We start from the raw sequence: 15,102 nt of genomic DNA, 5'->3' as shown, positions 1-15,102 counted from the left end.
TCTAAACCTAGAGTTAACAGGTGGTTGTGAGCTGCCATGTCAGGCTAAGAATCCAACCCTAGAGCTCGCCAGTGCTCCTAACTGCTGAGCCATCTCCAATCCAACTGCATTTTTCTTAGAATTCCAGGCTCTAGGGCAGTGGTTCTTAACTTTCCTTCCTAATCCTGCCATCCTTTAATCCTTTCTCATACTGAGGTGACCCTTCCCACCATAAAATTTGCATTGCTATTTCATAACTAATTTTGCGACTGTTACGAATTGTAAACATCTATTTTTCGATGGTCTTAGGCGATCTCTCTGAAAGGATCGTTCAATCCCAAAGGGATCGCGACTCACAGGTTGAAAACCACTACTCCAGGGTCTTGGATTCAGGTAATCCGTCTTCCTTACCTTATCCCCAGAGCAACGTTTCGTCACTCTTGAATTGTGACGAAAACGACTGATTCCCAGCTGAACTGCAACTTGGCCTGGGAGCGGATTCTCGGCTTTTACTATGGGCAGCATCTGGCACGGGGTCTGAGGATTTTCGAAAGTATAACGTCGTGGGGAAAGCAATGAAGTTCAGTCAAAAACGTTATACTTTAGACACTTAAAAACAAGTCACCTAAAACTTGTTTCCTCGCGAACAGAACAGAAAAAAAAAATCACATCTACTTTTGCAGAACTTTAATGTATATGTAAGCTAAGGGGTGATCACAGCTGAGAACAAGAGATGGGACTTCAGCCCATTTAAGATTTCCCACGGCCCGGTCAGGATGACAGCGAATATCCATCCTCTAGCACACAGAGTTCAGGTTCTAGAGAGGACGCTCGCGTCACTTCCGGGAGCCGTGCTAAAACCGCGCGTGCGTACTGCGTCTCTTCCTCTTCGGGCTGTGCTTCGGTTCCGGGAACATGGTGAGTGTCGGCGTTACGGCTTTGGAATTCGTTATCCGTCAGCATCTGCCGTTCCGCCGGGTTTTCCGCCCTCACCCGTCCCGGGCAGGCTGTGTTGTCTCGTGTCCTGTGTGCCGTCGGGGTCCTCGGCGCGCCTGGAGTCCCGGGAGGCGGCTCGGCGGGACTCGGCCCTGCGCGGCTCCGGAGCGCAGCTCCCGGGAACGCTGGTTTTGCGGGTCGAGCTTGGGGAACGCTAGAGCCCGGCTGACTTTGTGCGCCGTGGTGTGTAGGCGTGCACAGACTTGCTCCCCATCGCTAAATATCCCTGGTTCGTCTGTTTGGTCTGCCCACAGGCTAAACGCACCAAGAAGGTCGGGATCGTCGGGAAATACGGGACCCGTTATGGCGCCTCCCTCCGGAAGATGGTGAAGAAGATTGAAATCAGCCAGCACGCCAAGTACACTTGCTCCTTCTGTGGCAAGGTAAGTCGACCTCGGGTGGGGAGGGGAGAGGGTAGGATTGCTCGTGAGCTCAGGCCGCTGTAAGCGGCGGGCCAAAGTGAGATACGAGGGCTTGGGGTTGCTTTTTGCAAAGCATGCCTCGTTTCCGTGGAAACACTGAAGAACTGAAGGATAAATGGCTTTGAAGAGAGGGAAAAGCGTCATCAAGCCTTTTTCAAATCTTTACAGACCAAGATGAAGAGACGAGCCGTTGGCATCTGGCACTGTGGATCCTGTATGAAAACAGTGGCTGGTGGGGCCTGGACCTACAAGTGAGTACACATTTCTTTGTCGGGTGGGAAAGTCTATGGGACCACGCAGCCCATGTTCCAGGCCAGGCACATATTGGGCTAGTCATAATTTTTATGAACGACAAAGTAAATATGCTTTGGGGATTCTTAAAAGTTAGTTTTCAGTCAGGGCTACACAGTCTCAAAAACAAAAAAGTTACAGGGCCTTTTTTTTTTTTTTGCGTTAAAATAGAAATATAAATTGGACTTTGATTCTCCTATTTTGAATTGTGCAGTCCCTGGGATCTTTGGGAAATTGTGATATCTGTGGAACCATTATTGATTTCTGAGTTTGTGATGAACTTGGCTTACACTGGAAGTTATTTGTATAAAAATGGCCTTTTAAATGAGGTAGGTTGGTTGGTTTAGGGTTTTATAAACAATTTTGAGGCTGTTTAGGCTTATTTAGTACTGTGAGGCCGGCTGGACCAGAAGTTGTTGCTGAGGTGAAACCTGTGATGATTCTCTTTGTTCTTAGAGCTTTAGCATCTGAAATTTAAAGCTCCCTCCCTGGGGGCCTCTATAGTCTGGTGTCTTGAGTAGTATGTATGTAGTCTTGAACGTGTGGGTTACAGTTGAAAAGATAGTGTGGGTGTGTTTAAACACCTTGTTTTAGGATTGCAAAAGGAAGAATGGAAAGGAGAGTGCTCTGTCCTGACAGGTGAATATTCATATATATATATATATGCTCTAGCTGTTTGGTTTTAGGTCATGTGTACTGAAGCTGCCTTTGCTCTCCTGTCTTCAAAGGAAAGTACCCTAGGTTTGTTTTTTTGTCTCATGGTGTCTGGGTCTGCCTTTTTTTTTTTTTTTTTTTTTTTTTTAATGTTGGAGACTCAGATGTATGAGAACTTATAATTGTTCAAGTGCCTGAAGTTGTGGCTTTTAAAGGATGCCATCAGGCCAGCGTGACTTGCTAACTTGGTACAGTACGATTCACTGCACCATGGTATTACTCTTTCAGAGTAATTCTTTGCAGGAGAAAGTCAGTTTTCAGGATTGCAGGGTAACAGTGAGACAGGTTTACTTAGGTTTTGTATGTTAATGGTGTGTAATCACATTGGAAACTTTTTTTTAACAGCACTACTTCTGCCGTCACAGTGAAGTCCGCCATCAGAAGACTCAAGGAACTGAAGGACCAGTAGATGGACTGCTGTTTAGACTTGCCTAGTCTGCAATAAATGGGTTAATTTACGTAACTTTCTGGCCTTGTTAGTGGTTAATTATAACATTTTGGTATGTGTTGTTTTGGGATATACTGTATGACCCTGGCTAGCCTTGAATCACTGACTGGTCCTCCATCGAACGTGTAGGTGTGTGCTTTTTTAGTTTTCCAGAAATAGTACACTTAAAATATTGGTACAGTTGTAAAACGTCCATGACAATTGTGTGCATAGCTTGGTTTGACTACGAATTGTCTGCAAACTAGAGTTCCTAAGATTGAACTGAATGTAACAAATGACAGTGCGTAGGTAAATAACAAGAGTGAGGGTCCTCTAATAAATTTAGGGTTTAATTTATTTGGGATTATTTTTATGGTTAGCCCCTCAAACCATTCAGTTAGCTGCCAGATTGCTCAGCTGTGTCTAAGCTACTCTGGAACCTTCAAACTGTTTTTGATCTTTCAGTGCTTTCCAAATCCATAGCAGTAATTTAATGTTGCTGATCTGGTTTTCCTTAAGGTAAAGACTGACCTTTTGTGAGCTCGTACCTGTCTTCTGTGTAGCACACACTTTTGCCTACTGGCTTTCTTACTGTAAGGCTTACGCTAGGTTTGGCAGTGCTCCTGTGGGTTTAGCTCTTACTAGACCTATCTCAGTAACAGCGTTATTGCTCTCAATGGCGTATCCCCAGTTATACACTATTTTTCCAAGTGGTTCCCTTGGCGTTTTGTATTGTGAGATGGCATTCAATAACGTGAACCAGTAGGAATAGGGCAAGAAGAGGGATCAGTTCAGAGGCGGTGGTTGAAAGGTCTTGACAAGAATTCGCAAGTGAATGATGGAATGTCTGCCCTGATGACTGGTGCATCCAAGTGGCCTCCATCAAGTGTGAGTTCTTGCCACACAGCACCTGGCTTAGAGTAGAATATGTGGTGAAGGTTAGGATTACAAACTTGGAGTTTTGAAGGGTTTTTGTTTTGCTTTTGTTCTTATGTAGAAATTAGAGCTGATAATGGAGCCAGCTGGTTTGGCATTGTAGTTTGGGTTCATTAAACCTTGGGCAAGCAGTTCAACCTATGAGAGTTTTTTTGTTTTTGTTTTTGTTTTTGGTGCATGTATACCAGGTGCCTAAAGAGGACACCAGATATACTGGAACTGGCATTATAGTTGTGTGTTGCCATGTGGTGCTGGGAATCAAACCTGGATCCTCTGGAAGAAAAACCAGTACTCTTAACCCCCAAGAAATCTATATAATTTGTAAGTGATGAGCTGGGTTTGAGTTTGGGTCTCAGGCTCCAGACCTAAGATTCATGGCTCTTTCACTTGCTTTGTGACAGTCGGATGGATGATAGACAGCTGTTAGTGATAGCAGTTAAAGGTTGGAGCATGGTGGTCAGCAGCTAAAGAAATAGGAAACTTTACAGAAGCTGCAAGTAAGCAAATGGTGGGGCTAAGGCCAGAAGTTAGGTTTCTGCTTTTTAAATTATATTGGTCAGGTTGTGTTATACCCTGAGCCTTCCCATGCTGAGCATTTCCACTTTACAATTGCTTGTTTTCATCAAGAGGTTTCTCTGAGCCTTTGGTGCTGTGCAGTCATTTAACTGGCAGCCTTAAAAATGAGCAGGGCATGTATCAAACCAGGTCTTGCTTTCTGCTCATTTTCTCTTTTTGAAGTTTTTATGTGGCTCTAGGTATCTTAAGTATATGAAGGAGACATAGCAATCAGACATTTGCAGATACTGTAATTTTATCATTTGCAAAAACAAGTGATATGTTTGTTTTTGCACAAAGAATTAAATCTTAGGCCAAATGAGACAGCTCTGGGTAGAGGTACTTGGTGTCAAGCCTAATGCCCAGATGGTAGGTTAGAGAATTGACAGCTTGAACTTTTTTTTTTTTTTTTACTTCCACATGCATAACGTGAACATGTGTAAAATCTTGGTTGGATATTTGGTACCGCAGGATGTAGAGCAACTTTCAGAGTTTGTTTTCAGCTTTATAATTGGCAGTGCTGAGAGTGCCATTTAGTGGTAAAAGAAAAAAAAATGGCAGAGGTAGGCCCTAATTATAACCCAAAATTCATCAGATGAAACTTAAACCAACTAACTGTTCAACAGTTTTTAGGTTCAAACATAATAGCACAATATAATCAACCTAAGAATAATTTGGTAGATGTGAAAGGATGTTAGATAAATACTAAGAGCTTTTGTTTCTGATTGAAATATGTTTCTGTTAGAATTGTTTGTATCATAACAGTAGTGTTAAGCCTGAGGTGTATGGGGCTGCGTACAGGGTTGTGCGGTGATCACAGTGTTCGGGAGCGAGGCTGCAGTGAAGTGTGGTGATGCGGCCCAGCAGGCACTGCCAGAAAAACTGGGTTAATTACAATTGACTTCGAGGCGTTTTTAACCCAGTGGTGTGATGCGCCTGTAATCCCAGCACTCTGGAGGCAGAGGCAGGTGGTTCTCTGAGTGTTGGAGGCCTGCCTGGTCTACATAGTGAGTTCCAGGATAGCCACGGCTACAGTTTTTAAAAACTTTAAAAATGCTACCGGTTGATGGTGCTGTCTACCCACAAACCAGAGAAATCAAATGCTGGAGGTGGAACGGCCCACGGAGAATTAGACCTTCTGCCTCATCAAAGGCATATTTGTTTAAAGCTTAAAACCCAGCACCTAGAGAGTGATGTGTTTCTTCTAGGGAACATTACTTTAGCTATATTTAAATGGAAATACTAACTGGTTATTTTGTACTCATTTATCATAAACCAATAGGCAGAAAAGGTGACCTAGATACACCATCTGGTTCATTAATTCTAGCCTTTAAACTTGATTGCCCAAGTATTTTGTTACAATAAGGACAGGGTGAGAATCAGACACACAAGGATACTGTAATTAAAGAGCATTTCTAGTTCCTTAAATATGTTGAGACTATTCAAACTCCTCCAGCTCTATAAAATACATGATAAAGTGTAAACTGTAGTCACTACTGGGCTAGAATCAGTATTCCTATAAAGTGATTTTCTTTAAGACAGCCTCACATATAGTCCTAGCTGACTAGAGCTTTCTTTGTAGAAGAGGCTGGCCTCGGGCCTGGAGAATGCTGGGGTTAAATATGTCTACTATCACACATGATTAAATGATTCTTGTACTTACGATTTTAGTAAGTAAAATTAAATTAAAAGTTCTGTAGATGAGTCTATGAATTAAAATACAACTTAAGGGAAAATAGAATGGAAAAATGGCCAAAAGAAATCCAAAAACAATGGAGAAAAGTGAGAGCCGTCATGAAGGGCATGTGAGACCAGAGTTTTAAAGTGAGAAAGATGATGGTGGCTAGGAACTTTCCAAAAGCAATGAAGGATAGCATGCCACAGATTCACAAAACCCTATATAAACATGACACAAAACAATACAATATAGAATTTAAAAGCAGCAAATAATGGCTCTAAACAGGCTACCGATTTCTTGATGCTTTCTAAGCTGGTATAGTGTATGTTTGTAATCTCATCACTTGGGAGGTGGAGGTCAGATAATCAAATTGAGTCACTCAGCCTCATAGCAAATTTGAGGTCAACCTGGGCTACATTATTAGGATGCATTAAAATGATGTAGGTTTGTGAAGGGTGCTAAAATGTTCTAAGATTTTTGTATTCAGGAAGGGGTCAAGCTATAAATCAAATGTCATAATCTCTAGTAATCATGTATTATGAATTATAGTAATCATAATGTATGGCTATAACAGAAGTACAATTAGAAGCTCTCAATCACAAGAGGGGTAGAGGACTTACTTGCCTGATGTAGTCAAGGCCTTAGATTCATACTGCAGCATGGCCCTCACATAAAAGAACAAGGAACTAGTAGGCCAAGTAGCACACAGTGAAGAGTTCATGCATGCCTATATGCATATTAAGGAGTCAGGTGACATTATGTATAAAATAGCTAACAGCTAAAGACAGATAAGCTAAATTATGTAAAGTATAAATTAATAAAGAGCTAAATTATAAAGAATTAGATGTACATTATGGACCATGAGGACGTATTGAACACATGGAGAAAAGCGGAAAGGAGAAAGTTGGGATGGTCCCACTTTTAAACAGCACAACACATAGTGATAAGGAGGGAGCTAAGGAGAAGAAAGCACATGCATGATTTTCAGTTTTCCCTGATACAGAAACCTGAAACAGTAAGCATTGGTGTCTCTGAAAGTGTTCCTAGGGCACACTAACACCCAAAGAATTCCACAGTGCTCTCCCTTCAGGGGACCAGCTGATCCCAGATTACAAGGCCAGCCAGCAGAAAGCCAGACCAGGCTGCCCTTGAACTCAGATCTGCCTGCTTCTGCCTCCTGAGTTTTGGGACTAAAGGCGTGTGCCATCATTTTTATATGTTTCTAAACATAGATATCTCTGCCAAGCAAAACCAAAATACTTAGATTATTTTGACACTTCAAAGATAGCTATTACAGAGACTCACCACAAAAACCTTTTTCTGTGCTGGGCTAGAGCTACCCCCAACTTTGTGACTTTCCACTTCATTTTGTTGATATGAAACATTGAGGTGTGCCTAAAACTTTTAACAAGGAAAGACAATTATTGCTTGTGCATCAATATGTCCACAATTTATTTTGTTTACTGGCTTTGGAAATTACCTCCTAACATGTCATTGTACAGTTGCCAATTACTCTAGTTTTTGAAATTTTGTATGGTGCACTTTAACCTTGGAACCTTGAAAATTTTTAGACAAATTTTTATCTCAAGTCACAAAAACAACAGCAAAGCAGAAATGTCATGTAGTGACTGCAAGCATCATATAGAACACAAGGGGGTGCTACAGAGTAAGTGGGAAAGGACACAGCACTTAGAATTCACGATCCTCACAGGTTAAGACAAGCCTCAACGTTCAAAATGGTTAGCATTTTGAACTTTAGACTTAAAGGTTAGTGAGTGCTGAGTTCTTTTTAAATTACCACAATGTCAGAGTGTAGCCAAGCAGACTAAGGTAAAGAAGTAGACCTAAAGGAGTTAGTGATCATAGGCCATCTGGGACAAATGCCCCACCAGTACACGATTAAGATGAACTTGAGTGTATTTTCTAGAGCTGCTATTATAAAAAAGAAAAGTTAGTGTCTTCATTTTAAGATTTTTAAAACTATAAAAACTCCTTTGCAGTGAAAGTGTGCCATAAAATAAATATACACCAGGGAATAAGATTGTGCCAATAGTTCCCCAACTCAAGGTATACAGGTCTCTGACCACATTATTAGGCTCATCACAATTTTTTTTTTTTTCTTTGAAAACATGATACAGGAGGGAGTTGTAACAATATTGCCCTGCTCTGGATTTTGTGACTAAGCAGAGTGGGAAAGACAAAAGTCAGAGTGGGAAAGCTAAGCAAAATCCTGGGCCACAAAGGGGTGCCAAGAGGTTACCGTTATTCAGAGAAATCCCAGTTTCTGAGTGGAGCTGGTGGTAGGTTCTGTGGAAGTATATCTTGAGGGATGCCCATGGAAGAGGGACTGTTCCTGCTCTGAGTTTACACTCATGTGCACACTTGAAATTGTCCGCTTGTTAAGGTTAGTACTTACTGATTTATTGGCGTTGCATGTGAGTCTCCTCTTTGATGTTCTAAGTTTTTTAGGTTTGTTTTATTGTCATTTAGTTGGGTGTTTTTGTTTATTTGTTTGGATCGTGGTGGTGGTGGTAGTGATTGCATAGGGTCTCTTTTTGTAGCCCAGCCTGGCCTAGGGCTTTTGCTCTTCCTTCCTCTCAGCCCTCTATGCTGAGTTATAGGCATACTCCATTACATCCTGCTCTTATAGCTCTCCTCTGTGCATTCAACTCATAATTTTGTTCTGCTTATATACCACCATGTTTCATTCTCGGTGCCGATTAGCTTTTTGGGCAGAGAAGTACCTGACAAATCCACTTTGCATGATCCAGGCTGTATTCTAAGGGCCCGAGCTAGCTCCTTCTATTTAATGCCACCCAGCTCCGGGGAACTGTAGCAGCACACTTTACAGGTCTCGTGACCTGAGTCCTGCATATCTAGCCCGCCCCATCTCCTGTCATGTCCTATTTGCTCCCTAAGCATCACCCATGCTGGAGCCACATGCTCTGTGCTTCATTGTATTGTCACTAGTGTTACTATAATGCCTTTCTGTCATCGACTTTTCTTTTCTCCTGCACTCGTTCCTCTTTGCCTTGCTCCAGATGCAAGAAACTGATGTTATTTTATAGATGACAAAAACTCATAAGATTTTTCCATTTAAAAAAGGGGGCACTGAATGGGGAAAGAATGAACTTCATCCAGGAGTTACGTTCTTCAGCTTCATTTCCCTGTTTGCTATCTTGGGTATCAGAAAAGCTTTGTTCTCTATATAGATGAAGAGACCAGGTAGAGTAGCATCTGGTGAGGGGATCTTGGTAGTTGGAGGCCAACCTCCGCAAATCATGAGGCTATAACATTGAAAGACTAGCATCGGATGGAAAGAAGGTGCCAATACCATGAGATACTGCTAAGACTGATAGTGGGATTCTGCTGATTAACCCAGGGCTCAAGTACGCACATTCCTAACTCAAGCTAAGGCCACGCCAAAGGAGCACAGGTGGTGAACAGCAGGGGGAGCACTTGCTAAGTGTTAGGGGACTTGGAAGAACAAGAGGGTTTTTCCCTGCTGACACTTGACCGTCAGCTCTTTTCTCCCTGCTGCTCTGTGCTTCCCTGGCAAAGTGGCCACAACACACCAACAGCCCTGCTTCCTCCCAAAGGCCAGTGAGGTTGTGGCTCCCTCTCCTCAGAAGATGAAGCCAGCAAAGTCCAGGGACCAAATGGCAGCAGCATAAGTCGGCTGTGCAAGCGATGAGTAGTGTGAGGATTCCAGTTTCTAGGGCTTCAGGATTTCAAGTGCAGCCTTCCTCCTCATGCCAGGCCCTGTTATGCCCTCACATCGCTTATGAGCCCCTACCTGCTCTGTGTGTGCAAGTGGGGCTTAAAAACTACTTTCTAGGTCTGGAAGATGGCTTGGAGAGTAAGAGCACTGGCTGCTCTTCCAAAGGACCTGGGTTCGATTCCCAATCCGCACGTGGTGGTTCATAATGGCCTGTAACTCCAATTGTAGGGGTTCCAGTAAGACTATCATTAAAAGACTACAATGGGACGTATGACACAGACATTGCATGCATGAAGTACAGGTTAAAACTCACAAACTTAAAAATCTTTGAAAGAGACTTTCTTAGAGTAGGTTCATTTTGGCAGGGACGCTGTAGAAACAGTGCTTTGACTCAAAGGCAGGGCTTTGCACTTAGCAGGCTGTGAGGGAGAAATGTGGGGGCTAACTGATTTGCGGCTTTCAAATCACCAGTTTCCATTCATCCCTCTCCCATCTCTATAAACAGCTCACGTGACCCTGTGTCCAAAGCTTTGCAAATGCAGCTTCAAGACCCTCCTCCTTGGGTGCTGCCTTACCTTCCCTATGCACACGGCACACCAGCTTTTCCTTTCAACATGTGACCTCCACCTCTGTGTGACAGTGGGGAAGGCAGTGCTGTGCTTGGTGATCTCCAAATACAAGGAGCCCTAATGCAAACTCCTGAGCTGCTACATAACAAAATGAAGGCTCCTGTCTTCTTTCCGTCTTCCGCTGGACCCCCATTGTGCAGCTCGGCCTGGGACCAAGTCTTCAGGGGGGCTCAGCAAAGACTTGGTGACAAGCTGATTGATGGATTCCCCGCCTCTGGCCTGCCTTTTTGCTCACTCCTGCAGGCTCTGGCCCTGGTCCACTGTCCAGCTGCCCGAAGGCTCTGCTTTTCTTTGTTGACTCAGCACCAGTGAGTCAAGGCCAAGATCAGCTGGGAGCTGGTTGGGAGGGAGGGGATGCGAGACTATGGGGAGACCAGGGAGGGTGTAAGAACTTTGTGGTTCAAAAGAAGGCATGGTAAGGAGCCATGAATGGAGGGCACCGGAGTGTATAGTCAGAGAGCATAGACAAAAGGCTACAGTGGTGGTGGGACCTCTGACCTGTGGTGTAAAGGGAGACCTTTCTTGTAGGAAACCACGTTTACACAAATGTTAAGAGTCCTCAGAATTCTCAGTCGTGTCCCATGCTTCAGCTCCACTCTGTTAAAGATGACAAAATGGAACCCCATTTCTATGAACTCTGCTATGGGAGAAGTGGAGAAGGCATACGAGTACAATTTTCACACGCCTGTAAACACAGGTTAGCCATGTCACTTTTCTAGGCCTGCCAAGAATTAGAGCAAAGTGGCTGGTAGCATTCGAGGAATCCGCCACACTTCCTAGTAGTAGTGGGGAAGGGAAGAGATTGTGACGAGAAGGAAGATAGAGGGACATCACTCTTTGTTTGTTTTGAAACAGATTTTCTCTGTGTAGCCCTGGCTGTCCTGGAATTGGCTCTGTAGGCCAGGCTGGCCTTGAATTCATAGAGATTGGCTAGAGCTGCTGAGATTAAAGCTCCGTGCTGTCACACCTGCTGATTAACTGAGTCATTTTAAAGTGACTTTCCCACAGTCAGGCAAGGTGATGATAACAGGGCTCCCGCCCTGGGGTTTCTCTCTTGACTAAAATGCAGGGCCAGGGGTCAGGAGACGTCGGGCCTGCTATGTGCAGAATTGAGGACAAGGGCCAGTTAGTGCCCAGGGCTAATAGGTCCTGGGAAGCTTCCTTAGTTTGAGATTCCTGTTCCTCTTGGGGACTCAGCACCTTTGTGGGTCAATAGGACTTAAATCCATTTCATTCCCAAACAATTGATGTGGGGTAAGGGGGCCACTGCCTGACAGAAAAGGGAGAAGCCTGTGTGTGTCCTGCTTCCGGTGCACTATGGAAGCAGCAGACATCCTTTCTGGGGCTGTTCTAGTTCCTTGTTCCTTTCCCAGTACCTGCTGTAAGGGATAGGGGGATGAAGTGAACAGAATTCTTTAGGCCTATAAACTGGGACTCAATGATGACTACCTCCAGCCCCCGGCTGTCCCCAATTCTCCAATAGGTGAATTCTCTCTCTTAGGTCTCCTGGCAAGAGCAAGAAGGCTTTCTGCTTTGGCTGCAAATTTTTGCACATTTCTCACACAGCGAGATGCAGCGTTGGAGAGGAATGTAACTGGAGTGGGCCTCTGCCTCAGCAGGGAGGCCTGGCCTCCGTGGGGGACTAAGCAGCCCCTCCACTTCTCAAGGCCTTCCTCAGAGACATTCACAGCATAGCATGCATGGTTTTCTCTACCCTGCAAGACCAGGGCAATGGTGAAAATGAGTCTTGCTTTGAAAACTGAAGATGAGGCCACACTGTGACCTCATGGGAGTGTCACGGGATCTTGGCATATTCTAATGGACAAGGTTTCAGAGATCCCCGGTGAATTGCAGCTATCAAAAGGCTGGACTGCCATGTCAACTACTCACTTGCCTTCCATCAATAATTCTCAGATTCTTAAATTATTTTAAGTATCTAAGTATCTGTAGTATCCTTGGGCAAGTATCCTAACCAGTCCATGGCTATTCCCTGAATTATAAGCTGAGCTTAATATAAAACCTCATCTAAGTTGCTTTTTATAAAGAGGTGATTTTTAAAAGTACTGAGCTTGACTTATAAGCATTCATTAATATTTGGCATTTTTATCATTATTGTCAAACTTCCCTTTACTTTGTAGACATCAAAGTTAGTCCCAAAGAGGGCAGACACACACACACACACACACACACACACTCTCACACCCACAGATGCATTATCAAGCCAACGGGGAGCACACCCCTGACACTGCTAACGAAACTCTGCTATACTTGCAGACAGGAAGCTGTCATCAGAGAGGCTTCACCCAGCAACAGATGGAAGCAGATGCACAGATCCACAGCCAAACATTAGGTAGAGCTTGGGAAATCCTGTGGAAGTGGGAAAGGAAAGACTGTAGGAGCCATAGAGGTCAAGGACACCAAAAAACAAAACAAAACAAAAAACTACAGAATCAACTAACCTGGGCCTATAGGTGATTACAGAGACTAAACTGCCAATCAGGGAGCATGCATGCGACTGACCGAGGCCCTCTGTACATATGTGACAGTTGTGTAGGTTAGTCTTCATGTGGGACTCCTAATAGTGGGAGCAGGGGCTCTCTCACTGACATTCATGGAGAGCCTCCCCTTTTCTGAAAAGAAATGTAGGAAGAGTGGTTGTATGTGCGGGAGATGGGAGAGAAGAAAAGCTGGTCGGAATATGAAATCAATATTTTAAGAAGTATTGAGCTTGACCCATAAGCATTCGTTAAAATTTGACGTTTTTATCATATTGTTATTCTTCCTCTTACTTCGTAGACATCAAACCGAGTCCTAAAGAGGAAACACGCACACACACAGAGACACACATGTTATCAAGTCGACAAGGTTGAGTATAAACTGTCTTTTGATTTCATATAAACAAAAGTGGCCATGTGGGCATCTGAACATAAGCCAGGAAAGTCCAGATTACATCTTAGTGACACTTTCCACATGTATACTGCCTGCATTCCATGTCCACATGGTTAGATGTGAGCTCTGCTATTATCACCGTCTCCATTCTATGATGTCAGCAGATGGCATACCCACCTGACTCTTGGGAAATGAGTCAGATCACTGCCGCCCACTTTCTAACATAGTTGTGAGTTCCACAGTGTGGCTAAGCATGGTTTTCTTACGAGGAGGTAACCAGAGAGTGGTGAAGAGTAATATAATTTGTAACAGTCTGCTGCATCAGCAAAGATGACTTAGCATGAGACACCAGCCCAAGACGTCAACATCAGTATAGAGTACTAAACGTCTTCTACAGCACTGAAAAGACATCTCTGCCCACTCGTAATGATTTCTCCGAGTATTCTAAATCAAAGTAAAAATTTCTACTCACTGGCAATCAGCTTCACAGTTATATACAGCTCCATCTTAGGATGAGGCCTTCATATTCACATTAAGCATTTGCCTGCCCTCTCTTACCTACCTTATGCTATCCCAGTCTCTTCATGGTTCATCCCTGAACTCTGCTGATTACTTCACAAGTGACCATCTAGAACAGCTAGTGAAAACAGACGTGACACAGCCTATGTGCTGGGGAAAGGGGAAAACCGGCCTCTAGTGGGGGAAAGGTTAACGGTAAAGTCCACAACTAGATGTGTGTGGTTTCTAGGTGGGGTAACCACAAAGAAGGGTCATTTAATCTAGTCTGGTAGGTCTAGAAAAGAGATCTGGGAAAGATAATGCTTCTGGAATTTGATCCTTATAAAGAGGTATAAATTATGCAGACGGTTGAGATTATAAAATGAGATTGGGATCCACTACAGTGGGTTTCAGTCTTTCTCATAGTTCTTGCTTGTTAGTGCCAACTTCACTGAGTGTGGGGTACGGACAATATACAGCCCTAACTAAGCTGAAACAGTTTTCAAGGAATGGGTTTCTCTTTAAGACCAGAAGGGATCCCAAAGAACGCACGAGTCTCCCAGGAAACTTGCTTGTGGTGCAGATTTGTGAGGTCAGAATCAACACAGAATCTCTACAAAGTGCCTGTGAGATGTTTTCAAAATCACATTTCAAGTTTGAGGGTCAGTACTCAAAAGTAGCTATAGGACTGATGCGTGTGAAGAGGATTCAGAGGAAACAGGAAGAGCATATTGAACAAAGAAATACACTGGAGTAAAAAATATTTGTTTTACCTATGAGTCAGGGCCGATGCCCTTTGGTAGTGCGGTGCAAAGGTTGAAAAACTTGACACTTCTCTTTCAAGGCTGGTGTTGGCTTCCTGGCGATTGCTCCAAACCTAGTTTCTAATGCCAACAGGTGTCTGTGTGTGTGTGTGTGTGAATGTGTGTGTGTTTGTATGTCTGTGTCTGTGTGCATGCATGCGTGTGAAAATATGTGCATGTTGCCTTTCATCCATTTTCATCTCTTCCAGTAAGATAATTTTAACGCTCAAATATGGTACCTACTTTATGAAAAACAGCCAATTAGGGATGAAAATGATTAGTGAATGGAAGATAATGATATCTGTCTGTTTCCTTAGCATTTACAGAGAACCCACATTTTCTCATTTGATCTTCACCTAATGCTGTGAGGATAGGTCATACCGGTTAGTCTCAGTTTGCAGTCAGGAAATAGTGGGGAGGGAACGGATAACCTGCCATGGTCCTGTAAGGTGGCTGAGAAATGATGACCTCCTTAAACTTTCACCTCCAAGCCTGTGGTGGTTTGAATGAGAAATGTACCTCACAGACCTGGCCACGTGAACACTTGCTCCCAACTGTTTGGAG

At 43.6% G+C, this 15,102-nt stretch overlaps 1 protein-coding gene across 1 annotated transcript; it reads left to right on the top strand.

Moving 5' to 3' along the window:
* The first annotated feature begins 814 nt into the window (after nucleotides 1–814).
* On the top strand, nucleotides 815–2,865 carry Rpl37a (ribosomal protein L37a). Its single transcript, XM_055616932.1, has 4 exons — nucleotides 815–897; nucleotides 1,230–1,358; nucleotides 1,566–1,648; nucleotides 2,748–2,865. The coding sequence occupies exons 1-4, from the start codon at nucleotides 895–897 to the stop codon at nucleotides 2,809–2,811; spliced, it is 279 nt and encodes a 92-aa protein (XP_055472907.1). The 5' UTR covers nucleotides 815–894; the 3' UTR covers nucleotides 2,812–2,865.
* The last annotated feature ends 12,237 nt before the right edge of the window (nucleotides 2,866–15,102 follow it).

Source organism: Psammomys obesus, unplaced genomic scaffold, assembly GCF_907164565.1.
Source record: "Psammomys obesus unplaced genomic scaffold, mPsaObe1.curated_primary_1811, whole genome shotgun sequence".
Lineage (NCBI taxonomy): Eukaryota > Metazoa > Chordata > Mammalia > Rodentia > Muridae > Psammomys > Psammomys obesus.
Note: the sequence above shows the minus strand (reverse complement) of the source record. Positions and strands in the feature narration are given on the sequence as shown.

Excerpts from the sequence above, each read along its gene's own strand:
- Rpl37a (XM_055616932.1), top strand. Across the intron at positions 1,359-1,565 it reads CTTGCTCCTTCTGTGGCAAG|ACCAAGATGAAGAGACGAGC; the intron begins GTAAGTCGACCT and ends AAATCTTTACAG. Across the intron at positions 1,649-2,747 it reads GGTGGGGCCTGGACCTACAA|CACTACTTCTGCCGTCACAG; the intron begins GTGAGTACACAT and ends TTTTTTTAACAG.